The sequence below is a fragment of the Patagioenas fasciata genome, chromosome 1 (assembly GCF_037038585.1).
Source record: "Patagioenas fasciata isolate bPatFas1 chromosome 1, bPatFas1.hap1, whole genome shotgun sequence".
Taxonomy (NCBI): Eukaryota; Metazoa; Chordata; class Aves; order Columbiformes; family Columbidae; genus Patagioenas; species Patagioenas fasciata.
In genome coordinates, this window is record NC_092520.1 from 3,463,957 (window position 1) to 3,490,044 (window position 26,088).

At 43.5% G+C, this 26,088-nt stretch overlaps 1 protein-coding gene across 7 annotated transcripts in view; it reads left to right on the forward strand.

Moving 5' to 3' along the window:
* The first annotated feature begins 723 nt into the window (after positions 1-723).
* The window catches only part of UVRAG (UV radiation resistance associated), a 112,406-nt gene continuing 87,041 nt past the window's right edge, over positions 724-26,088 (forward strand). For 6 of the 7 annotated variants that reach the window (XR_011741410.1, XM_065833635.2, XM_071814760.1 and 3 more), the window contains exons 1-4: positions 724-952; positions 18,918-19,035; positions 20,439-20,473; positions 24,183-24,344. Coding sequence is in view for 6 of the 7 variants with exons in the window: in XM_065833635.2 (XP_065689707.2) it covers positions 872-952; positions 18,918-19,035; positions 20,439-20,473; positions 24,183-24,344 (396 nt within the window). In the remaining variant the exon portion in view is untranslated. The remainder of the gene's footprint in view (positions 953-18,917; positions 19,036-20,438; positions 20,474-24,182; positions 24,345-26,088) is intronic. The other variant, XM_071814734.1, reaches the window with a different exon arrangement.

A 26,088-nucleotide genomic window follows, 5' to 3' on the forward strand; every position in this document is an offset into this window, starting at 1 on the left:
GGGTGGGTTGGGGTGACGTGGGGCAGGTTGGTGTGGGGCAGGTGACATAGTGTGGAGTAGATGACTCGATGTGGGGCAGGTAACATGATGTGGGGCAGGTGACATGGTGTAGGGTAGGTTGGTGTGGTGTGGGGCAGGTGACATGATATGGGGCAGGTGACATGCTGTAGGGCAGGTTGATGTGGTGTGGGGCAGATTGGGGTGACATTGGGCAGGTTGGTGCCATGTGGGGCAGGTGACATGCAATGGGATAGGTTGGTGTGGTGTGGGGCAGGTGACACGATGTGGGGCTGGCTGGTGTGGGGCTGGTGACACGGTGTGGGCAGCGTGGCCCCGGCGGTCCAGGCCGTTCCCGTTGCCATGACGACACCCGCCCCCTGTCCCCCCGCGCACCCGCCCAGCAAAATATTTTCGTCCCACCACGTGATAAAAACAGCTTCCCCCCCCCAACACGTGACGGTAGACGCGAGACGTCAATCAAAACCTCCTTCTTCCAATCACCTGCCGTTTCTTCGGCTGCCGTCCCTCCTTCCGGAAGTCGACGCTCCAATCGGCGCCCGCTCTAGTCCCGACTGTTTGACAGAGGCCGCGGAGAGGAGCGTTGATTGGCGTTGCTCTCACCCAGTCGCCTCTCAAGGACGCAGCCGCGCTCCCGCCTCTGTGCAGCGCCGACCAGTGAGCGAGCGGAACGCTGCTTCCCTCCCGCCCCCCGCCGGCCGCCCCCCAGCACTGCGGTAATATGGCTCCGTAGCGAGCGGCCCGGGCCGGTGCTGCTGCCGCCATTAACCCCTGGGTGCCCGGCGGCGCGGGGGGAGCGGCCCGCGGGGCTCATGCGCTGCAGCCGCTGCCCGGCCGTTGCCCTACCGTGAGGATGAGCTCGGCTGCCGGCCCCGCCGCCTTACCCCCGGGCTCCGCCACCCGGGCCTTGCATGTGGAGCTGCCCTCGCAGCAGGTACGGCGGGACCTCGGGGGAGGGTCGGGCCGGAGGCGGCCCCAGCTGGGGGAGGGGGTGCTCCCTGAGGTGTGGGGGTGCTCCTTGAGGGGAGGGTGCCCTGAGGTGAAGGGGGTTTGCTCACTGAGGTGTGGGGTCCCCTGTGAAGTGAAGGGGGTTGCTCCCTGGTCTGGAGGGTCCCCTGAGGTGAAGGGCGTTGCTCACTGAGATTTGGGGGTGTGCTGAGGTGAAAGAGGGGTGCTCACTGAGATGTGGAGGTGCTCGCTGAGATGTGGGGTCCCCTGAGGTGAAAGGGGGTGCTCGCTGAGATGTGGGGTACCCCGAGGTAAAAGGGGGGGTGCTACCTGGGCTGTGGAGGTACCCTGAGACGTGGGGATCCCCTGAGGTGAAGGAAGGGGTGGATACTGAGGTCTGGGGTGCCCTGAGTTGAAAAGGGGCTGCTCCCTGAGATGTGGAGGTGCATCCTGAGATGTGGGTTCCCCTGAGATGAAAGGGGGGTGCTCACTGAGGTGTGGGGTCCCCTGAGGTAAAAGTGGCGTGCTACCTGGGATGTGGAGGTGTGCTGAGATGCGGGGGTCCCCTGCAGTGAAGGTGGGGTTGCCCCAACATGAAGAGGGGTGCTCACTGAGATGCAGAGGTGCTCTGAGATGTGGGGATCCTCTGAGGTGAAGGAGGGGGTGGATACTGAGGTCTGGGGTGCCCTGAGGTGAAAGGGGGATGCTCACTGAGATGTGGGGTTCTTTGAGGTGAAAGGGGGGTGCTCACTGAGATGTGGGGTTCCCTGAGGTGAAAGGGAGGTGCTCACTGAGATGTGGGGTTCCCTGAGGTGAAAGGGAGGTGCTCACTGAGATGTGGGGGTCCCCTGAGGTGAAGGTGGGGAGCGCACTGAGGTATAGGTTGCCCCAACATGAAGAGGGGTGCTCACTGAGATGTGGAGGTGCTCTGAGATGTGGGGATCCCCTGAGGTGAAGGGGGGGTGCTCACTGAGATGTGGGCATCCCCTGAGATGAAAGGGGGGTGCTGCCTGTGCTGCAGGGTGCCCTGAGGTGAAAGGGGGCGCTCCCCAAGGTTTGGGCCCCCCTGAAGGTGAAGGAGTGGAGAAGTACTCCCTAAAGTGTAATGGGGGGTTCTCTGATATACAGGGATGCCTGAGGCAGAGTCCCCAAGCTGATGGAAGTGGGGTCCCTGAGGAAGGGGGTTTTAACCCTCTTCTCTTGGGCTGGTAGGAAGATGAGAGGGTGAGGACCCTTTTCCATGGGGACAGGGGTCTTTGCCCCTTTCATGCCAGCACTGGAGAGTCAAGGGGGGTTCCCTCTCCCCAAGAGGCTGCTCCTGTGCCCACGGAGATGCTGGATGCAAACTGCAGCTGAGAGTCGCAGCACAGATAACAACCAGATAAATCAGCTTTAAGCTTGGGTAGCTGATGAGGCGGGAACAGCTGGGGTGCCCTCTGCTCTCCCGCTGAATCGGGGTGGAGGATAAAACCTACGGTGAGTTCCGAACACTGCTGAAATGTTCCCTCCCCATCACATCCTTCCTTCGGCTAACTCTGTTTTTCCTGTTTGCTGGTAGTTGGCTTTTGGTTTACTGGGCAACTGTCCCGTGTTTTAATTTTGGAGAGCGTTAGAAGCGAGGTTAAGTGAGGAAGTCTAGGCTGTGCTGGAGGGTTTAGCAATCCGTATCAAACTAAGTCTGTGCCCTTTCCCCTCTTGCATGCAGTGCCTCTTATTTTATGGGTCTAGTCAGCTTAAGCAGTGTGAGGGAGTGGAGTGAATAATTACTTAGCACAGGCATGCTTTTCCATAGAAATTCTCTGAGATCTGAATCTGCATGTGAAGTTTTAGTTTGTTACCTCAGTGCAGTCAATGTTATTAAGAAGTAGACAAGTGATCAGAGTTGAGCTACGTGCTTCCAGGTGTGAAAATGAGGAGTTCCTAAAGAAAAATCAATAGATGCCAACTTGAAATGAAGAGATAACTGCTCGTTGGATAAACATGATTTACCAGATGTCCTCTTAGGGGCAAAGGGAGGGAATGGAAATGGCTCTTGGCCACCAGAGCTGTGCAAGTATTGACCCTAATCTGACAGCAAGTACTTACTCTAAAATGTGGGCCTGTTCTATGTTAATGAACATAAACACGAGCACTACTGTGAGTGAACTTTACAGGGAGCAGTGGATTGTTCAGGAGATCAAGTAAGGCCTTCTCCCTGCTGAATTTTTGGTTTTATTCTTTCCCAGACTTATGCAAGAACCAAGTGAACGCTGCAGGGAGAAGCCTTAGTTATTAGTCATTGGACTTCATTTGTGAAAGTGACACCAAAACACAGTCATTTTTTTCTAGGAGCAGACACTTTTGTAGGAGTTTTGAGGAACAGAAACTGAATCATCAGTTATGTTCCAGTCAAGTAAATATTTAGTTTAATTTCCCTAGGGTGGGCACTGAAGAAATGTTAATTGTAACAAATGTAAGTCTTGGACAAAGTCTGAGGTATTGTTTTGTTGTGTGCTCTGCAAATATAAGGACCATGTGCTGGGGTATCTGTGTGCTGTGTCAGTGCTTGTAATCAAATCAAGAAACTCTGTAACTACAGTCAGATACACTGATAACAAATCATCCTCTTTCACTGCTTTATCTGAGCTTAAACGTCTGTTACTGAATTAGAAGATACTTTACCTTGAAGGGGCTGATCACCCTGGGGATATTTTACTGCAGAATCATGAAAAAGAATGAAAAGTCATTCCAGTCTATTGTACCACTTCTGTAATGCAGAAAATCTGGCTGATCTGAGTGTGGTGCTACATAATGCAAGGTAATTGTTTGCTACCTGCCAGCACAGAAATCAGCTTGGTGATTTGTTTTAGTAGGCAGTTTTCTCTAGAACAAACAATGCTGCGTTTTTTGACTATAAGGACAAGAGTAAGATGGTCTGAGTCACAGCTATAAACCTCCCTAAAGACCAAATTCTCAAATGGGAACTTAAGGTGAGTGCTTTTAATGACTGAAGTGACTTTTTAACGACTGTAATGTGGGTTCAGTTTAGATTTAATTGTTCCAGTGAAATTCGTATTGACTAGAAGACAAAGTTCCTGCTACTGACGCATTTGCAGGAGTGAAAAGTCATGTCCAAAACCTTTTGCCACTGTGACCACGCTTGTGTCAGGCTGACTAACGTATTCTTTAACTTGTTTGTTGGTGACAGGGTGACCTGGCCTAAGAATGCCTTTTGCTGTCGTATTCTGCCTTTTAAGTGGGAGAAATAGAGGATATGGCTGTAGATAAATGCATTTGGTTAAGCATAAAATTCCAATTTGTATCCCTAAGTAATCATGCCAGACCGTCATTTTCTTTTGCTGGAAGAGCAAGTCTAACAGAACTAAAAATGTGTTGTGAAATAATTACACTTTAAAAGCAGGTATTCTTTAGCATTATCTCTTTCTAGTTGCTTGAGGCAAGAAAGCCAGGAATGTCACGATGACTTACTGATTTCTAAATGCTCAAAACTTCTCAGTCCTGTCATAAGCAGTTCAAAGGGATGGGGTGGGGAGTGGGGAAGCCAACCCTTTCAGACTCTCGTATTTCAAATGGAAGAGGTTGGCCAAAAAAAATGCCATCTTAACAGACAGAGCCAGTTATGTTGCAGTCAAATGATCTTTTCAATGTTCCTGTGCTGATTGTCATGTGCGCTTCTCTAGAGGCAGAAAAGTGCATCTTTGTGGGCTCCAAAACCAGCACCTCCAACAAACTTTTCCTTCATGCTAAAATTGAGGAACTTTTACTATCAATTCCACCATGAGACAGAAGCTTTTGATGAACTGTGAGACAGTGTTTGAAGCTTGAACTTGAACTGCAGTACAAACAGCTGTACTGTACAGCACAGGCTGTAGTGCGTGAATAAGGAGTTGTAAGGAAGAAAAGGAGCCCATACATTTTTTTTTTTTCTTAAATGAATGATTTTCAGTCAGTCTGTGGTTTAAGTGTGTCCAATCCCTCTTGTCCACATGACATGAATAATCTATAAGTGTAATTGTGTTTGGTTTTGGGTGAAACAGAGGGGGATCCCTCGGAAATAATGGCTAGAATCATTTTAGAAAATGATCAAAATGTCCCCGTCACTTAATTGTGATAAAGATAGATGACAGAAGAAAAGCGAACAAACCCCAATGTGGATGCCAGTGTAGCAGGCGAGTATAAAGTCGTAAGTGTATTAGCACTTCAGTGACTTGACTGATTTTTAAAATGTCATTTCAGCAGCCACTTGGGAGTGGTTTGACTGTACACCAACTGCAGGGAAAATGCTCATCAGCTGGTTGCATCTCTACCACCATTACTTACTGACTGTAAGCTAGAAAGTTTGGTCTGTTTGTGTTGCTGATTTCCACTGGCTTGATTGAAGATCATCTATTACTTCCAAATTATAGGCAAAAAATGGTAGGTGATGTTTATACTGTACATTAGGCCATTCTGTAATGGCACTGTAGATCACCTCCACCAATATCTGCTTTTTTCCCCAGGAAACTGTTCAACTCTTGGACCTCTATTATTGATGCCTTGATGTACGCGATTTTCTGCTCACTGGAGATGTGTTGGGCAATGGGGAGAAAAAAAGCTAGGTGTTATAGATACTAAGGGATACACTATGAGACGTAAACTGAGTTAGTTCTTTTCCATGAGAGGATTTAGTTCCAGTTCAGTGTCAGTCAGTCGTGTTTCAATATGCCCCATGTAGTCGTGTCCAATGTGCGTTTCCAAGATGAGCTGCTCAAAGACCGTGGATGCGTTATGTGAGAAGGAGTGAGATGTGCTCTGGTGAATATGGACGTGGTGGTAAGAAGGGCAGGAGTAACTTGTTCCACCCTGTGTAGCCATGCTAGACCAAAGTCTACATGACCCAATATCTTCTATATCTTTCAGCTCATCTCTTGTCAGATCATGGAAGTTTCTGTGGAAAGGAGCAGCAATGACCTTTCAGCCACAAACTTCAGAATTTGTGTTTAGGGTGGAGCAAGCAGTGAGACTTCCCAAGAACACTGTAACCTCCGTTCACTTGCAGGCTGGGATTCAGAAAGAAACAGTTGGAGTTTGATGGATTTTTAGGAGCAAAACTTAGAAAAGGTGGCTTGTGTGGCTTCTGTACTAGTTGAACTCTAGGAGCAGTTTAGCTCCATAGCGTGGGAAAGAGTTTTAGGATGATAAGGTCAAGGGGCCTGAACTGGTTCCGTGATGGACCATGTGAGGTTTCTTTGTACTCTGAACTTCAACAAACTGCAGAACATGACATTTGGTTTTACTCAGTGCTGGTACAGACTTGTCAGACTAGATGCATGTTGGCTTTATGAAATACACATTGGCATTTCCATTAGCCAGGTAAAACTATTATGTGGCCAGGATATGTTTTCTTCCATCCTGCCACTGTTCAGACAGTAGGTTATCCCCATCCTAAACCTTTTTGGCAGGAAAAGGTCTTTCATTTTGAAGACTGAAGGTGAAAATCTTGTTTATGAACTGAAAAAGCTTCTATCAACCAAAGTTCTGGAGCAGACCTGTACGTGGTAGGAAGAAAAGCCCCCAAAATCAACTTTGAACATGAATCTACTCTGTAATGTTTACGTTCCATGAACTGATTGAATGTAATAAAGATATTTAATTCAAAGACTGTGGAGGTCTTTGGGGGTTTATAGTCTTATTCCATGTTCATTCCCATAAATAAGTGGGAAGTTGATGACAAAATCTGAATATCTCATTGAGGACCATAGAATTGAAGATTCTGTCCGTTCTGTAAAATTTCTTGTGCAAGAAATTGTTCCACTGAGCTACATTTAAAGAAATCATATATACTAAATGTCTGACAGTCTTTGAGCATCTGGGGTTTTAGTAATTACAGGAGCTTTAATGTACACGCTTCAGAAACTTGCATTGCTGCACTGTTTGAAGCCAGGATGGAAAGGAATGGAAGTCACGAGTGAACTTCAAAGCAAAAGATGTTTTTTTCTTTTGAAAGTACTTCTGGAAAGACCTTTCCAGGAAGAAAAGAAAAAGTACTTCTGGATTGCAGGTACTTCTGAATTCCAATAATAAATAAAAACTTATTTTCAGGAGTTGAAAGTGACAATCCAGTATAATCCAGTACCTTGGGTAAACGTTTAGATACTCAAAGTGATCTGAGTGAGTGGAGGTGAAGCAAAATGAGAAGAATATGGGTGAGTTAGAACAAGGGTAGAATTTCATAGTTACTTTCTTTAAAGATGTATGCACCAACTTGGGTAACGTGACAGAAATAGGTGACTGAAAATGTGCTCACAAATGAGTTTGAGAGATCTTGTGTGTGGGAGAAGTGCTGTATGGGTACGTGTGTTCTAGTTTTTCAGCTAAAACGTGTGAAAAGAGCTTAAAGTAGTTTTATGTAGCTATTGTTTTACATTCCACTGAGTAATACGAAAACAAAGACTGACTCTTAAGTATTTTACTTCCCCTTTCCTACTAAAAATGCTGGGGGAAATCAGAATAGCGGGTGGAAAGTGTCATATTTGAATATTACTTTCACTTCTCCTTGATGTGCACTATCTTTAAAGGCCAAGTGGGAAAGGAAGTGCTGCTCCAGTCAAGCATCACAATGTGAATGTGGACCTAGTGTTCTTAACACATTTGTATCCATGTCTAACGCTTATTAGAGATAATTAGTAGGAAACTTGTTTAAATTACTGTCAAACCATAATCGTAGCCCAGAAGTTTGGATGTTAATCTGGTGCTAGATTATTTTCTCTCTGCAGCGTGTACTTTTTTTCCAAGGAATGCAAGTGTGATTCGCAGACTGGATGATCTATTGATGAGTTAGAGACTGTTCTGTCAGAAAGCTCTAATAAATCAGTTTGGATGCTTTATTCAGGAGGTATGTGGAGGGTTGGGGAATACTCTTAATTGAGTGGAGGAAAGGTCTTGGTAGCTGGTAACTAAGGACTCATTCCTTGTTAATGAAGAGATGCTGCTCTGCCCTTGAATTATCATCCAGTAACATGATAAACATTCATATGCTTCAGGTTATTGATCTGTGGGTGCTGTTTACTTGTGTGACTTGGTACAAGCTTAAAATCAAGTGATTCTTTAAAGTCAAAAGTGCCTTTGCTTTGATTTTTGTTGATGCTTTATTCCATAAGGACCTGTTTACTTTTTTGGGTCCTTCCTTCTTAGCATCATCCTGTTTTCCATTGCATAATTGGTATTCCCAGGTCATTCCCACAGCTAATATGGACTAAAGCTCCCTTGTCCAAGGTGACATTAAGAGGCTTAAGGGACTTCTCTGAACTGCTATAGTGCATTATTAATGAGGTAGAACTTGCGCCCCGATCTTTTCTACCCATGGTGTAATTTGCATGTTGTATGGGAGAAGCAGTTACAGCTTTGGTCTTTCATCTTGCAAGTGAGTAAATATTTAGATGATCTGGGAGGAAAATATCAGTAAGGAGAAATGCTGTTTGTAGCTGCTGCACCTTAAGGGTCTTGGTTAAAGATGGACAGACTGTATATGTAGTTCCTTGTTATTTGTATCGTATATAAACACCTAGCAAGAGGAGCTTTATCTGGCAAGCGGTCAGTGCTTGTAAGATTTTCTTAAGCCCAGTTTAGAGCAATTTTTTAGGGTGTGCTGACAGTTGTTCAGAGTTCAGGTGTTTGCCAGCCTTCTTGGTTTGTCACTCTCGGTGTGGCAGTGGCCATAACCAAACACAGCTGTTCAAACTGTGCACAGAAAGAACTTGGTTTGCTTAAGTCCCTGCGTGGGCTTATGATTTTGCTTTCAAATCCGTCCTGCTAATGTTAAATTTTAAGTAAATTCTATGTTTTGAGACTTGTTTTGTCACACCTAACCAGCTGTTTGTATCCTAAGACTGAATACTGCTGTCTTTTGTACCTGTCCCTATATGTTTTAAATAATGAGCTCTTTCAGTCTTTTTGCGGAGGTGAGCATGAGTTTTGGATGTGGAAAGCAGGATGAGGATGCAGAAGATTAGTGAAGAGTTTGAACACTGTGGGCTTGCGTTGAATATCAGTTTTGATCTTGACTGTTTCATTGGTTCTGAGCTCTAAAATAGCAGTGTAAATTTTCTGTAGGTGTACGTCTGGTACACAAAGAGATTTCTTGCTCCTGTTGAACAGTTACCAGCTGTTTACATCATTACTCTGAGGTTGAACCTGAGTTCTGAGTTGCTCCCTGGTGTAAATTCAGTCATTTAGTGAGAAAAGAGTTTAGTGGGGTAGGTAGTAAGTAAGGGTACAGGGCAGGATAGACCAAAGGACTTAGCCACCTTTTAAGAGTAATATGTATCTTTCTTTTTTTTCAGTGATTATGCAATTAGATATCTTAATTATTTTCTGATACTACTGCTACCATTTTAATTAGCGTTAAAGTAGCAGGTTGTGCCATGGACTGACATATTTTGTTAGATGTAACATGGACTTCACACATTGCATTCTTTAGCTTTGGGTTGAGCTGAGAAAAGACTCTTGCGTTCAGGTAGCTGGAGAATATTTGTATGGGCCATGTCTAATATAGGGATACTCCTTCTTTTAGCTCTCTCGCTTTCTCCCTGTATGAATTAAGGAAGACTCAATGTCTTTTAGACCACATAATCCATTTGCTGACTGTCCTTGTTGAAACTCTCAATGCAATACAGGGGTAGGTGTGGCAGAGTATGGATGATTAGGAAACCTGTATTGAGCCTTAATGTGTTCAAGTGAAGGTTTCACAGGTGTTTTCTGTCTAAAGTGAACCTTTCAAAAACCTTTCAGGCGCTCATAAGTGTAATGGAAAGAAAGCACGTTGATTTAAGGAACTGTAAACTAAAATCCACAATTGCACGTCTGTGAAAACTTCGAGCCCATGTTTGACTGTTCTTGTGGTCATTTATTCTGGGTAAATCACGCTGCACAGATTCAATGTGTCTCATTCCTTGCATCAAATCTTTAGCAGCGTGAGGAAATAAAGTGTTATATGTATCTATGTTGCATCCTCACAGGAAAAAAATGCAGTTACATTCTTACTGTGCATCTTCGAACTGGTTCCAGAAAGTGGCTGAGCCTTAGAAAGGGAAATTAATTCCTGAACTGCTGTTAAATCCCATCCCTGGACATAAGGAAATTGAGATATGAAGAGGGGGTGAAATTATGAGATCCACGAGCAATTCATTGAACTGATGGTGGCTGTGTAGCTTTGATGGTCTTGCTGTCCTCACATAAATTCCTTATGGTACGTCCTACAAAACTGCGTATCAAATGCTTCTGCTTTGCTTTGAAGTGGATCTGGAATCACATGTGATTCTCTTGACTCTGAGCTGTCAGAAGCTGAGCTGTGAAAAACTGATTACAAAACTTATTAAAAAAGAATCTTCCTAGCAAGTGTTTAAAATGGAGTACAAGCATTTTCCTGTCCTTCCTGGGGCTTTAAGTGACAAAACATCTGAACTTCCCACTGTACATTCCTTTGCTATTATAAGCTTTGTGTACTTGACGCAAACCTTCCGTAATGTACCTTTTTTTTTGTAGTCGAGTGTGTTAAATTGGAAAACAAGGCAGCTTGAAAACTTACATAAAATTGAAGCATGAATTCTTGTCTGTCATCTGACTTCCAAGACCTCGTATCACATGGTTGCTACTTAATAGTCAAACTGGTACAGGCAGGCGAAAACAAGTAGTGAAAATCTGAGGAAACAGGAAGTTGTAGTAACGAGGTGTAGAGCTATGATAATAAATAATACAAATGTTGGCCAAATACAGTCCATATTTTGACAGATTTTTTTTTTTTTTGTAGAACATTTATGCTTTTTAAGAATGATAAAAATCCCAGAATCCCAGAATGTCAGGGATTGGAAAGGATGTGGAAAGCTCATCCAGTGCAATCCCTCCATGGAGCAGGAACACCCAGCTGAGGTTCCACAGGAAGGTGTCCAGGCGGGTTTGAATGTCTGCAGAGAAGGAGACTCCACAACCTCCCTGGGCAGCCTGGGCCAGGCTCTGCCACCATCACCAGGAACAAGTTTCTTCTCAAATTTAAGTGGAACCTCCTGTGTTCCAGTTTGTACCCATTGCCCCTTGTCCTATCACTGGTTGTCACCGAGAAGAGCCTGGCTCCATCCTCCTGACACTCACCCTTTCTATATCTGTAAACATGAATGAGTCCCCCCTCAGTCTCCTGTTCTCCAGCTCCAGAGCCCCAGCTCCCTCAGCCTTTCCTCACACGGGAGATGCTCCACTCCCTTCAGCATCTTGGTGGCTGCGCTGGACTCTCTGCAGCAGTTCCCTGTCCTTCTGGAACTGAGGGGCCACAACTGGACACAATATTCCAGGGGTGGTCTCCCCAGGGCAGAGCAGAGGGGCAGGAGAACCTCTCTGACCTACTGACCACCCCCTTCTAACCCACCCCAGGTACCATTGGCCCTCCTGGCCACAAGGGCCCAGTGCTGGCTCATGCTCACCCTGCTGTCCCCAGGACCCCCAGGTCCCTTTCCCCTACACTGCTCTCTAAAAAGTATTCAACCTGATTGCTGTCAGCTACAAAACACAGAGCCTCGTGTTTTCCTGTGACTTAATTATTGCAAATATTCAGAGACCCACATAGCTGACCTTGCAAGCTAAGTCTGTTAAATTGGAATCAGCTCCATTCGCTGTAGTAACGTTTGTGTTGCTAACTAATATTTGCGCCGTGCTTTAATGCTAAAATAGTTGGAAGGATTTTACTGAAATTCTTCCAGAGCTCCTGTGGGTCATAAAACAAACAAACCGGGAAACTCATGTGGAATCCAGGTAAAACCAGAATATGTACCAGCTTGTACAGAGGTCAGAACTGATCCTGACCTGAGAAGAATTTATGGAGTATTTTCCTGCAGAACGATTGGGAAGAGAGCAGAAAATCAGAGGAGGTGTCAAGAAATGAAGATTGTCTTGATGTTTGTATTAAAAACTGATATGTAGGATGCTCCATTAAAGGAGAATTGGTGCTGAAATTGTGATCGGTGTTGAAGTATTTTCTGTGAATTTTAGCTTCAATTGTATGACGTCGTTTCCCACCCTCCTTATGCTGGTTGCACTTTTTTCTTCCCTCCATCCTTTTTACTTACTCTTTGTTGAATCAGAAACTCTCTTTCGAACCCACACGATGCTTTGGGCCTTATGTACATTACTTATACTGAATGTCACTAGAAATGTATGGATGGTGGGGAAAGAGAAAATCTTTTTCCAATCCAGCCACAGATTGATGAAAACCTCTTCCTGGACCGTTTAATTTAAACTTCACTTTGGAAAAGGTATTCAAATTCACTAAGTTCTTTACAAATCAGACGATTCCAACAGAATCTCTGGAACTTGCTTATGCAGTAGGACCGCTGTGATTCTTTTATCTCAGAGTTTTCACCCTCATTCTCCTTTCAGAGAGGGGACTATATAATACCTTGAATGGCTGTAGCTGGAAGAAACTAAACTGCCTGCCTTGCTCCTTTGACACCTTTGCAAATTGATTTAATGTGTCAAACACAAGCCCTATGGGGAGAGACTGAGGGAGCTGGGCTTGTTCAGTCTGGAGAAGAGGAGGCTTAGAGGTGAGCTCAGCACTCTCTAGAACGACCTGAAGGGCAGTTCTAGCCAGGGGGGATTGGGCTCTTCTCCCAGGCAGTCAGCAATAGGACAAGGGGGCAGGGGCTTCAACTCTGCCAGGGGAAATTGAGGCTGGAGATGAGAAAGCAATTCTGTGCAGAGAGAGTGGTCAGCATTGGAATGGCTGCCCAGGGAGGTGCTGGACTCACCGGCCCTGGAGGGTTTGAAACTGAGATTGGCCATGGCACTCAGTGCCATGATCTGGTCAATGGACTGGAGTTGGACCAAGGGTTGGGCTGGATGATCTCTGAGGTCTTTTCCAACCCAGTTGATTCTGTGATTCTGTGAAAGTGCTGGAGTTCCTGCTGGGAGCAAGGATTCATGAATAGTTTTGTTGAAATATTTGGTGCTAAAGAGGGGAAACAATGCAACTGGGAGAGAGGGCAGGAGGTGACAGATGTGGGACAAAAGAGAACAGGCGTCCCCCTTTTTCCCAGCATTAGATCATCTCAGCTGCTAATAAAACGATAGGCTGCATGTAATAGAGAATAAGCGTCGCTGTTGCAAATATTAATGACTTGAGCTTCACAAATTCATACTTGGAGCCTGAACTAGTAAGTGTGGTAGATCAGTAGCAAAAATAGAAAAACAGTGCTTGGCTGTGTTCTCATCTAGCTTGGATATATTTAAATTATTATGTTTTTTCCCAAGGTCATTCGATTCTTGTAAGAGAATAATAAAGTGGTGAAGATGGAAGAGGAGTCAGAACTCTCCATGCTTGGTTTTACTTATTATGTGACCTTGAAGAAATAATGATGAAATTCCAGGAATACTTTAGGCTGTTGTAAGGTAGCCACTGTCCTTCCTACGGTTTCACCAACCATCTAGACCTTATGTTAAGAACATTGCACTTCTCTTTCTCATTTTGACTTATTCCCTTTTCTTGCCCCCACCCCACCTCTGCAGTGATCTGTATGCAGAAAGTGATATTTTAGGGAGAGACAGTAAAAGATGATGGTATGTTGGTGTTGCAGGAACTGAAGCATGAAAAGACTGGGCAGTTTTGGTCCTTAAAACCTCAGAAGACTTGGTAAACTGACAAATTAAGTGATCACCTGATGAAAAAGCAGAGTATTAACAGAGATGTTGAGCAAAATACTTTGTTCTGTAGCAGCCTGACTTGCTTATGGCCTGCGGTGGATCTGAGATTCCCAGAAAGTCATTGAGTGGGAACACCAGATGCATAAAACAGCTGATAGTAGTTCTTCAGAATGATGAAAACAGAGTGCCTTTTTTAAATAAGGAAAAAGACCCTTGACTTTTTAGAGAAACTGGTCATTGCTGAGCATGGCCCGTCTCTGGGAAGCGGGTTTTGTGGCTATTTAGGCACAAGATGTGAAAACTAAAGGTCTTCTCACCTCATCTAAACTTTAGTGCTCAACCTTTCTCTATATCTCTGCAATAGCTGTATGCTTATAACCTGTGAAATCTTTATCTCCAGCGGTTTTAAAATACAAACTACTACTCAGGATTTATTTTAAGGGGAATATAGTGGATCTCTCCTGGTTTTGTAGCCAATTATTTTCAAGGTAGAAGGATGCACTGATTTCTTCCAGGTAGGTCAATTTAGAGTTGCTGTGTAGCAGTTTCTTTTACTCAGTTGCAACTTAAGTCTGGCAATTAAATCTACTGATAACAAGGCCTACCGTGCAATTTCACTGCTCTGTTGTCTTTCTTGGGAAGTGCAAAAGATTAGGAGAATTGTGGTAATCAAAATAACCCCCCTAAAATGAGCTGTTAAACCTGATCTGTGACTCTGCTAAGCAATGATCCAGATACGCCATTGTTCAGGCTGCCTGCATGAAATTCAGTGCTGTTGGAAAAGTTAATTAACCCTTTTAATATCGTTTCTGCTTGAGGGAGCTTACCTAAATCAGTGCTCTGCTGAAAAACAACTTCTTTTCTTCAGTAGGATATCTTATTAAAATGCCTGGTGTAGTGTCTGAGAGTTTCAATACTTTTTTACTGATAAACTGTCAACTGTTTAAGGAGATAGAGGAGAGAATAATCTATACTCATCTGCATATATTGCTTATCTATTTTAAATGAAAGCAGATCCCACTCTATCAGCCTGCACAGCTGGCTTGTTTTATGTGACTCGTGAGGCTACCACAGCACTAATCATGTTTTCTAGCACTTGTATTTTGATTTTTTAAACCGACATTTTTTTTGGAATGGCTGCTCTTAGTTGCACAGCATCTCATCTGCAGGGATCCCTCCTTGCGATGAAGATTTCTTGATACACATTAGCTGCTTGCTCTTTCTATATAAGTATCTCTAATGAGAAGTGGCTGTTTTTCCCCACTTCGTCTAAAAGAAAAAGGAAATGAAAGAACCTGGGATTATTTGCAGCAACTGTATTCAGTGTAAGGAGTCACTTCTGCATAAAAAAAGTTGCTTCTGCAGTTTGAAATGTGCCTATACATCATTGTGAACCCCTTTTCACTTTGCTTATACAAGTGCCAAGCTGTACGTATCTCCGCACATATTATAAGTTATCATTTAAGGGCTCCTGTCTGCCTTTGGCTGCTTTTTGCTTGGCTGCCCACCTCTTCCATCACCCCAGCTGCTTGTATGGCCACACTATGAACCATATTGAGGAACTGATGGGCTGAAACTACTCCAGAAAAAAGCGGGTGGTGGTTCGTTTGCATCCAAATTGGTTCCCTGGTGTGATTTACTGAGCAGCTGCATCAGTTCTTATTGATGGGGGTACAGATGAGGAGGGTGACGCAGCCGGACAATTTAACTCATGCCTGAAAGCTGAACTACAAGACAGTATTTCTTTTTATTGTTCTACATATTCTAACATCTTGAGCAAAAGGTGTGAAACACAGGAGGTAACACTTACTAGAGATATGAAAATTCCCAAAAATAATACTTATTGTTTGTCACAGAACAGCTGCAAGCCCTCGATGAAGAATCTTAGAGCCAATTTGAATTGTCTTTTGGATGCGTCTTCGTGGTCTCCTGGCTAAAGCTAATAAACTTTGGTCAGGAGAGGTTAATTAGCTCTGAATGCTGCCCCTGTAGAGTTCCGAGGAAATCTGAATAATGCAATATAACATCAGCAACAACGTGGTGGGCAAACTGGAAGGTTTATTTTCAGGTTCCAAGTCCCTCTCTGTCGTCTTGACCTCATAGTAAAGAATGTAAATGAGGAAATCGTCTCTGTAATTGGAAACTTGTTAGTTATCAGCTAAATGGACAAATAATGGGAGAGAATGGAGGAGGAGTGACGACTTGGAGGAATAAATAGGCATTCATTACCTGTTACATGTTTAGACCTGAACTGTGTTGTAGTCTCACAGCCCCAAATTTAATGTCCTTCTTCCAACTGGTTTGGGAGAAGTGAGACTTTGGGATAAAATTCCAGACTTTGAAGGTTGCAAAGAAATCACAAACTGTGGAAATAAAGACTCTGCTCTTGTCCAGACGTGCACGTGTAGGTTATGGTGCTCTACAGCTTTTTCCAAGTCTCATATAGTGAGAAATGACACACTTGTATGGCTTTACTGAAGGGCTGCTTCATTGTAATATACTACTTAAATACTACTTACATTTGTATTGAAGTAAGCAAAAAGAGAGAAATGGCACAGAAAATGCTTGAATCGTTTTTATGGCGAGTGCAGTGTTCAAAACGATTTCTTAAGGAATTTTAAGTTGCTCTTAAAAATGGCCAGCAATACTACACAGCTTTAAAGTTAGATTGGGAAATAATATACAAGATCCATGTAGTTCAGTGTTTTGTTTTGTATTTAGAGTGAGACTTAATCTTTCTGTTCACATTCTTGATATAAATTTCTGACAAAATAAGACCACGTTGTTTCACAGTTAAGCAGCTTAGAAGGTTTGGGTTCTTTTAAATATGGTGTTGCATGTATATGTTAAGGTATCTGGACATACCATTTCAGGCTCTGGTCTTAGCTTAGCTCGTAAATAGGCTTTGCAGGAAAGAATCCGCCTGTGGTTTTGAGTCTGTCACATGAACAGAAATTTAATATTCTTCTTACATATTTCTGGGAAGAAACTTAATAAATCACTGAAGTGACATAAAGTGTCTCGTTGTGATTCCAAAACAGCTGATGGCTCCTCAACTCTTGTCAAAAGCCTTTTGGGACAAGCTGCAAACAGAATAGTTGTCTTTTGGTTTCGGAAGCATTTTAAATCTTCTGGTTGATGCTTGAATGTTTCTTTTAAGGTGGATCCAGACTTCCAAATTAACAAGGTTTTCGGAAAAAGAAGTATGCTGTAAAATGAACTTTGTGGTAAAAGGAGGAACTAAAATAGTTGTTTGAGGCTTGGAGATGGTTTGTGGTGATCCAAGAAGGATCGGGAGTCATTTGTCAACACCCCCATGGTGGATGGGTGAGACACTGGTAGGTTGAGAGACTGATTGGGAGAATACTGCAGGATTTGGTGAGAACTTTATGTATTTGAAGTGACAGTTTGAGTGCTGAGTTTGTGGTAGTCTCTTAAGCACAGAATCCCAGAATGTCAGGGGTTGGAAGGGATCTGGAAAGCTCATCCAGTGCAATCCCCCCATGGAGCAGGAACACCCAGCTGAGGTTCCACAGGAAGGTGTCCAGGCGGGTTTGAATGTCTGCACAGAAGGAGACTCCACAACCTCCCTGGGCAGCCTGGGCCAGGCTCTGACACCCTCACCAGGAACAAGTTTCTTCTCATATTTAAGTGGAACCTCCTGTGTTCCAGTTTGCACCCATTGCCCCTTGTCCTATCATTGGTTGTCACTGAGAAGAGCCTGGCTCCATCCTCCTGACACTCCCCCTTTCCATATTGATCCCCATGAATGAGTCCCCCCTCAGTCTCCTGTTCTCCAGCTCCAGAGCCCCAGCTCCCTCAGCCTTTCCTCACACGGGAGATGCTCCACTCCCTTCAGCATCTTGGTGGCTGCGCTGGACTCTCTGCAGCAGTTCCCTGTCCTTCTGGAGCTGAGGGGCCACAACTGGACACAATATTGCAGGGGTGGTCTCCCCAGGGCAGAGCAGAGGGGCAGGAGAACCTCTCTGACCTACTGACCACCCCCTTCTAACCCACCCCAGGTACCATTGGCCTTCCTGGCCACAAGGGCCCAGTGCTGGCTCATGCTCACCCTGCTGTCCCCAGCACCCCCAGGTCCCTTTCCCCTACACTGTTCTCCAACAGCTCCTTCCCCAACTTACACTGGAACCTGGGGTTGTTCCTGCCCAGATCCAGGACTCTACACTTGCCCTTGTTCTGTTTCATTAAATTTTTCCCTGCCTAGTTCTCCAACCTGGGGTTTTCAAAATTAAAATCAGAACCATAGCGACACAATGATTTAAGAGTGACTGGACGGTCCTACAAAATTGCTTTGATAACTAGTTAAATTTTGCAATAAACTAGTAATGAAGAGAAGCTGCTAAATTAATGTATGCTATGATTAAGTTACAAAAGACGTACCCTTCATTAACCAATTGATGTGATCAATGCTTTCTGACCACCTGCAAAACAAGGGGATATTTTTCAGGTTTTACATCCTTCTGCATGACAAGAGGGAGACAGAAGATTGAGTGATACATTGTTTAGAAGCAGAGTGCTTAGTTTATATTTAACTAATAATTAATAGATGTGTTGCAAGTAAGAAACTAAACAATTATAACTAACATTGTCAATTTTTTCTTAGGATAGGTGTATTGTATGTCAAAATTCTCAAAAATTGTCATGAATATGTAATAATTATGTGAATATAAGCAACACAAGAGCATCCAGTCGCTGGAGCGCTTATGGAGGATGATCCCCAGTGTTCCCCAGTGCTGATAAAATACAGAATGCTGCTTAACACTACTAAGTTTGTTTCTTCATTTCAGTAATATTTAGTATTTGTCAAAGACAAAGGGTATAGGATGCTTTGAAGCTGAGAATTTTAGCCACAGCTATTAAAGGTATTCGGCAGTTGCTTGGTGGTTGATTAAATCTCTTGATTTTTGTTCAAGATACCGTATTGTAGCGAAATAACATAGTGTTGGAGTTGGATGATGTCACTTAAACTCAAGATTTTAATGACATATTCCACTGTATTCAATCCAAGACAAAAGGGTATTTAATTTTGGATATCAGTGGTGCTTAATCTGAGCATGTTAGGTGTTCGTTGTTACTTGTCCAGCCAGTTTCCTATAGCTTTGCCCAATGCTTGTTCGCGCTAGCTTTTTGCCAAAGAAAATTGAGTGTTTGGTGAGAATTTTCTTTTTTGCTTTGGAAATCATTAAAATGCTTTAATAAAAAAAAAACCAAGTTCCATTTCAATCGAAGAAAGGTTTCTAATTAGGTGTTTTTCTCGTTTTTAGCGCCGGCTTCGTCATCTTCGGAATATCGCTGCCCGCAACATAATCAATAAGAATGGTTATCGCCTCTTGGATACGTACTTCACTCTTCACTTGTGCGATAATACCAAGATATACAAAGGTAAACCATGCTTGCTATCAACTCTTTTTACTTGTTAATCATTGAATTCTTGTGTTATGAGGTCTCTGTCCTTTTTTTGCATTGACAGCCTGCTGCCTTATTTGCATCCTGTATACTAACAGTGAAGAAAAAACCTCTTTAATTTTCAGAATTCATAAAATCTTTGAGTTTTAGCAGACAAGGAAGCAAAACAGGTGACAGATCTGTTAGTTTTCCTTAAATCAGCCTCTTTTGGTTGTTGCTCTTCTCTCCCCCCACCAACAACTTAAACTTGAAAACTTTTGACGCTTTAATTGATTTGTGTGAGGGAGAACATTCCGCTCTGTCTATAGCAGTTATTTTACAGTGCAAACCCAAGCATTTACTACTGTCAAAGTGTTCAAAAAATAGAATTGTCAACCAATGACAAGAAGCATCCAGGCATCTGTTCTGCTTTTGAGAACTGTGTTTGCGTGTTGGGTCTTATTTCTCTTCAGTGCTTTGCTTTCCGCTACAATGTGTAGCTCTTCATTGTGCGGAGATGTTATTAAAAATGTATTTTTGTGCTCCTTTTGGTACAATCAACAGTTGGAGCTTTGCAGGTAAATTATTTTTGTCCTAATTTTTATTTTCAGCTGATATGGTTAAACCTTTTTTTAAGGCTGCTCCTTTAGAATGGTAAGAATATATAGCTTGAGCTCGCTCTCTGGATTTTCTTGTTGGTTGACCCTGTAACTGGTGACTATTTCTGCGGTGTTTAGTGCATAGAGCTGTGCTGCACTCCATCAAAACTTTATCCTTTGACTCCAAGGGACTGAGACATTGTACAGAAATCTGTATTTCACCTTCCAGAGCTGTCTACCTAAAGTCTTTAAGCTCTTATTTTGGCTGGGAAAGCCACAGCCTGTGGTGTCAGCAGTTGCATATTTCCATTTAAATACAGGGTTCCTGGCACCTCAGTGAGGTGATTTGGCCATTCATTTTCTAATAATCTGGAACAGGTCACCCTTGCTCTTCAGGAAAGCAGAGCAATTAGTTTACTTGCGCTGTGCTCCTCCAGGCAGATGTTCTGTGACAAACCAGGCACTTTGCAGACCTCATCCCAATATTGCAAAGCACTGGGGCACACTTTATTTTTCCTTCAGAAATAAAGGCCTCAGTAAATCTTGAGGATTATCTTGGGTATGAAGACGAAATGCTGAATTGAAATAATTACTTCTAATAATAAAGTGTGAATGAGTGCTTTTAGTCAACAGCCTGACTGCATTTTCAAGTCTTTCTCATGGATCTGTGACTGATAAACTAGAACCACTTGTATTTATCTTTCACGAGTGTTGCTTATTTTAGCTTTTTCTATTTCAAATACTAAGATTTGTATCAATGTTTAAGCTAATCTAAAGATGTTTTTACTCATTTTTCTTTAGAATTTTATAAGAGCGAGGTGATCAAGAATTCTTTGGTAAGTTATTTCTGTATGGAAAAACCTTTCCCTTTGAAAATACCGTATTTACTGCAGTATACTGACTTCCGTGCTCAATACCATAATTGTTAGATGTGTATTTCTACTCTTCAGTTCTGCCAGGAGCATCACACCACATTCTTCTCCTCCTTTTAAGGTTCTTTTCAGAAGGGTTGGAATAGCGAGTTATTGAATAGCAGAAGTGCACGTTCGTTTTAACAGCTGTGGATCAATGGTAGTAGTTCTGCAGCCACTCTTAGCGTAGGGCATTTTAATGTGAATAAGCTTTACAATATAAACCATTTCTAAATATAGAGAACACCAGGTAGGCAAAGTTATGTTAGCTGGGTTTTTACTGGTTTAACTTTGTTCACTGTCTGAGAATTGTACTTTTTTTCTGTTCTTGCTGGTGTTAGCAACAGAAATAGCTGCTTTTATTTAAATGTCTGCTAATTCCCTGTTCAAGGGGACCTTCTATGTTACTTTGCTGGGTGTACAGATTGATTAGAAGCTCATGCTCTGTAGTTAAGCAACCTTGGTGTAGAAGCAGAAGCTCTGCTTGCAACAGCCCAGATTAAAGGGAGAGTCAAATGGTGTTGCAGACTATACCACTGATTTATTTGAACATATTTTTGTTGCATAGGTGAGCATTAAGGAATGTATACCTGCATATATAAAGACGGATATTCTTTGAAGAGCTAATAGCTTTAAGAAACTAGAGTTTGAAAATGTTTTAGAGTTTCTAAACCACAGAATCCCGGAATGTCAGGGGTTGGAAGGGACCTGGAAAGCTCATCCAGTGCAATCCCCCCAAGGGGCAGGAACACCCAGCTGAGGTTCCACAGGAAGGTGTCCAGGCGGGTTTGAATGTCTGCAGAGAAGGAGACTCCACAACCTCCCTGGGCAGCCTGGGCCAGGCTCTGGCACCATCACCCCAAACAAGTTTCTTCTCAAATTTAAGTGGAACCTCTTGTGTTCCAGTTTGTACCTGTTACCCCTTGTCCTACCATTGGTTGTCACCAAGAAGAGCCTGGCTCCATCCTCCTGACACTCACCCTTTCTATATCTGTAAAGATGAATGAGGTCACCCCTCAGTCTCCTCTTCTCCAGCTCCAGAGCCCCAGCTCCCTCAGCCTTTCCTCACACGGGAGATGCTCCACTCCCTTCAGCATCTTGGTGGCTGCACTGGACTCTCTGCAGCAGTTCCCTGTCCTTCTGGAACTGAGGGGCCACAACTGGACACAATATTGCAGGTGTGGTCTCCCCAGGGCAGAGCAGAGGGGCAGGAGAACCTCTCTGACCTACTGACCACCCCCTTCTAACCCACCCCAGGTACCATTGGCCTTCCTGGCCACAAGGGCCCAGTGCTGGCTCATGCTCACCCTGCTGTCCCCAGGACCGCTAGGTCCCTTTCCCCTACACTGCTCTCCAACAGGTCATTCCCCAACTTATATTGGAACCTGGAACATTGCACTTCAGACCAGAACTGAACCGTATATTACAACTGAGGAGGGATAGGTCTCTTTGTGGGAGCTGGATGTTGCTGATGTTGGGTGAGGGAGTTTAAAAACCTGCTAAACAGACTTTTTAATGCCTGCATTAATAAGGTAGAACTGCACCTTTTATAGCACACTGGGCTATAAATGCTTTGAAAAACCTTCTGAATGGAGGAGAAGCTGTTGGTATCCTCAAGGCTGTTAACTGGTCCGAGAGACAAGTTCTTCGAAAGGTTTGGGTTGAAGGGACCTTCCAAGCTCCCCCAGTGCCACCCCTGCCATGAGCAGGGACATCTTCACCAGCTCATGTTGCTCAGAGCCCCGTGCAGCCTGGCCTGGGTTGTCTCCAGGGCTGGTTCATCCACCACCTCTCCATTCCAGGGTCTCACCACCCTCATGGGGAATAATTTCTTCCTTATATCTAACCTAAATCTCCCCTCCTTCAGTGTAAAACCATTACACCTTGTCCTATCAATACATGCCTTTGTAAAAAGTCCCCCTCCAACTCTTTTGTAGGTCCCCTTTAGGCACTGGACGACTGGTATAAGGTTCCTTGAGACTTTTGGATGTTGAGTTCTGCCTAAATCAATTCTAAATCAGGAAGAGGAATAACAAAAAGGGAATTTAACCAAAGGAAATACGCAATGGAATGACAAAAATCTAAATAAAAGATGTGCTGAGGAAATTCCCTACATAGTCTGTGGATATCTTAACGACGTGGTGTTTTTGTGCCTGAATAGCTACCAAATATCCCTTTTCCTAAGGAAAACTCAGTTAATCTATTCCTTCTGTATTACTTACTGGGTAACTATTTGCCTCCCTTCTTTTCAGGGGTATCTTCTTCTAAACTGCCTAATACCAGTTCAGAGATGCTTGGCTTCTTCCAAACTGCTTAAGCACTAGAATGAAAGGCTCATTCTCACATGAGATGGTGGGTTCCTACCTTTTGCTTTTATTTTGGAGGAGCTCCCATTTCTGTATGCAAGAGAGAGGGAAATATATATATAAAATACTTATGTCTGCATTTGGACACTCTGCTGTTTAAGGCCTGCAGAAGTCCAAAAGCTGGTATCTGGCTCTTGGCACTAGTAACATTGGATTGACTTGGTGGGCGCAGACTTTTGAGCATGGCCTGTTGTGTCAGGACAAGGGGTGATGGTTTTAAACTAAAAGAGGAAGATTCAGGCCAGACATAAGGAGAAAATTGTTGGCCCTGAGGGTGGTGAGAGCCTGGCCCAGGTTGGTCAAAGAGGTGGGGGATGAACCATCCCTGGAGACATCCCAGGCCAGGCTGGACGGGGCTCTGAGCAACCTGAGCTGGTGAAGATGTCCCTGCTCATGGCAGGGGTGGCACTGGATGAGCTGTGAAGGTCCCTTCAACCCAAACCATTCTATGACTCTGTGACTTGGTTTGGTTGCAGCTCGGGCCAATTAAAACAGTTCCCAAACATCCTTAGTTGAGATGTTATCAGAGGTGAGTCCAAGTTCTTGGAAAGCCTTTATTTGCAAATCACAGTTTTAATGGAATAAATTGTTGAGGTTGAGCTGAACGTGTGCTGCTTCTGTAAAGCCGAGAGGCAAGTCTGATCTCTTAGAGTGATGAGGAGCTCTTAGTGACAACGTTTGCGGATTGCCATCAGCATCAGTCAAAGAGGAGAAGAATGTGAACAAACCTCTTAATAAATTACGCAAACTTAATTACTGGGAAATAGATGAGTGTTTTAAACTTAACTTTTGCAATGTAAGCTATACTCTAGCTTTCAGAATCAGAGTTCTAACTTGGAAAAGGACGTTACTTCCACTTTTAAAGTTCCTGATTTGCCTGAACTGAATTAGTATATTCTGAAGTAAATTCTTCAACATCTTGTAATGGAAGCAAGCAGAGACCACTTTGAGTTTCTGAAGTACTTTACAGCATGTGTTTTTTAACCCAGGAATTCTCTTCAGGAAACAGAATAAGGAAGCAGTAGAACACGTTGATGACATTCTTTGGGACATGGTTTAGTGCTAGAGTGAGGTTATGATTGGACTTGATGATCCTGAGGGTCTCTTCCAACCTAAATGATTCTGTGACTCCAACTCTATGTAAACCTTGAAATGGCTTGTTTTCATTATTCTTAAGTTTTTTCTAATTTACTGCTTTCTGAATTGTGAATTTAAGGATTACTCTCAGCTTGTCTGAGTTGTTTTTATCTCTCTTTGAATACCTACAGAATCCGACATGGAGGAGTCTGGACTTTGGAATAATGCCTGATCGTCTCGATACCTCTGTCTCTTGTTTTGTCGTGAGGATCTGGGGTGGCAAGAAGGAGCATTTCCAGCTTCTGATTGAATGGAAAGTCAACCTAGATGGGTTAAAGTACTTGGGCCAGCAGGTAATGTGAAAACAGTATGTTTTTTTTCCTCAAGTTTTTACTTGAAGCAAAACATCTGGATGAACAAATATATGTAACACTAAGGAAATTAATACGTTGGTAGGTGGGATGTATTTTCAAATTTCATTGCAGAGATCGGTGTTCATTTCAGAACTTTGTCTTGCTGAATATTTGAATTTACCGTTGTTAACTCTTAAATAGCATTTAGTGCTTTAAATTGTAACACCTTGATTCAAGGAAATAGCGGTTTGATTGTGCATGTAGTCAAATGAACATAGATCTTACTGTTTATGTATATTACAGTTTTAATCCATTCTCACTAATGACATCCCATCAAAGGTCTTCAGTCCAAGGAGTTTACTCTGTAAGGTCTGTTTTAATTCTGCTATTTGTCTCTCACTAGTTGCCTTTTGAAGGAGGGGAAAAGTGAGGTGTTTTCTGTATTGTGGAGCTTATTGTAAAAGTGATTCGAAAAGAATCCCATATGACATAAATAATAAAAACACCAAAAAAATATGGTGCTTTTTGGATCAAATGGGTGGTCTCCATTCCAATGCACACTTTTTTTTCTTTATTAATTGACAAGATCTATTTAGAACAGATCATAGTTTCTTTCTTTCTTTAGCCCTGAATGATTTTTTCTTTTAATTGGGATATTTCAAGTCTGGGATGGAAGTTTAATAGGGCAGGAGTTCTCTGGTTTCACATGGTGTATTGTTCCTGGCCAGCAACCCCTGCACTGATGGACTGAGAGAGAGTCAGAGAAGAAGTAGTAGTGAGGAAAAACTTGGGGGTTGAGATAAAAACAGTTTAAAAACTGAAAATAAAAATGTCTTTTTAAAAAAGCCAGGGGGAAAAATAACACAATTCGTGCAAAGGTAGTTGCTCACCACCTCCCACCAGCAGACTGATGCCCAGCTAGTTCCCAAGCAACAGCTGTCTTTCAAAGAATATGCCCTGGTTTTTACTGCTAAGCATGATGTTATCATAGAATCACAGAATGATTTGGGTTGGAAGGACCTTCCAAGCTCATCCAGTGCCACCCCTACCATGAGCAGGGACATCTTCACCAGCTCAGGTTGCTCAGAGCCCCATCCAGCCTGGCCTGGGATGTCTCCAGGGATGGGGCATCCAGCACCTCTCTGGACAACCTGGACCAGGCTCTCACCACCCTCAGGGACAACAATTTCTTCCTCATGTCTGGCCTGACTCTCCCCTCTTTTCATTTAAAACCATCACCCCTTGTCCTATCACAACAGACCATGCTCAAAAGTCTGTCCCTGTCTTTCTTCTTGGACCCTCTTAAGTCTGGAAAGGCCACACTAAGGTCTCCCCGGAGCTTCTGTTCTCCAGCTGAACACCCCAGCTCTCTCAGCCTGTCCTCCCAGCAGAGCTGTTCCAGCCTCGCATCATTCCTGGGGCTCCTCTGGCCCCTCTCCAGCAGGTCCATGTGTGTCCTGTGCTGAGGACCCAGAGCTGGACCAGCACTGCAGGGGGGTCTCACCAGAGCGGAGCAGAGGGGCAGAATCCCCTCCCTCCACCTGCTGCTCATGCTGCTGGGGATGTGGCCCTGGGTGGGTTTCTGGGCTGCAAGCGCACGTTTCTGGCTCATATTTTATTTGAAATAATGTTCTTTATGTTAATAGCAGGATATTAGCTTTATTCCTGAACACTAATTTTCTGTCTCCTGTGACCACGAAAGCCTAATTTTGCTTATCACTTTAGGTAATATCATGTGAAAGCT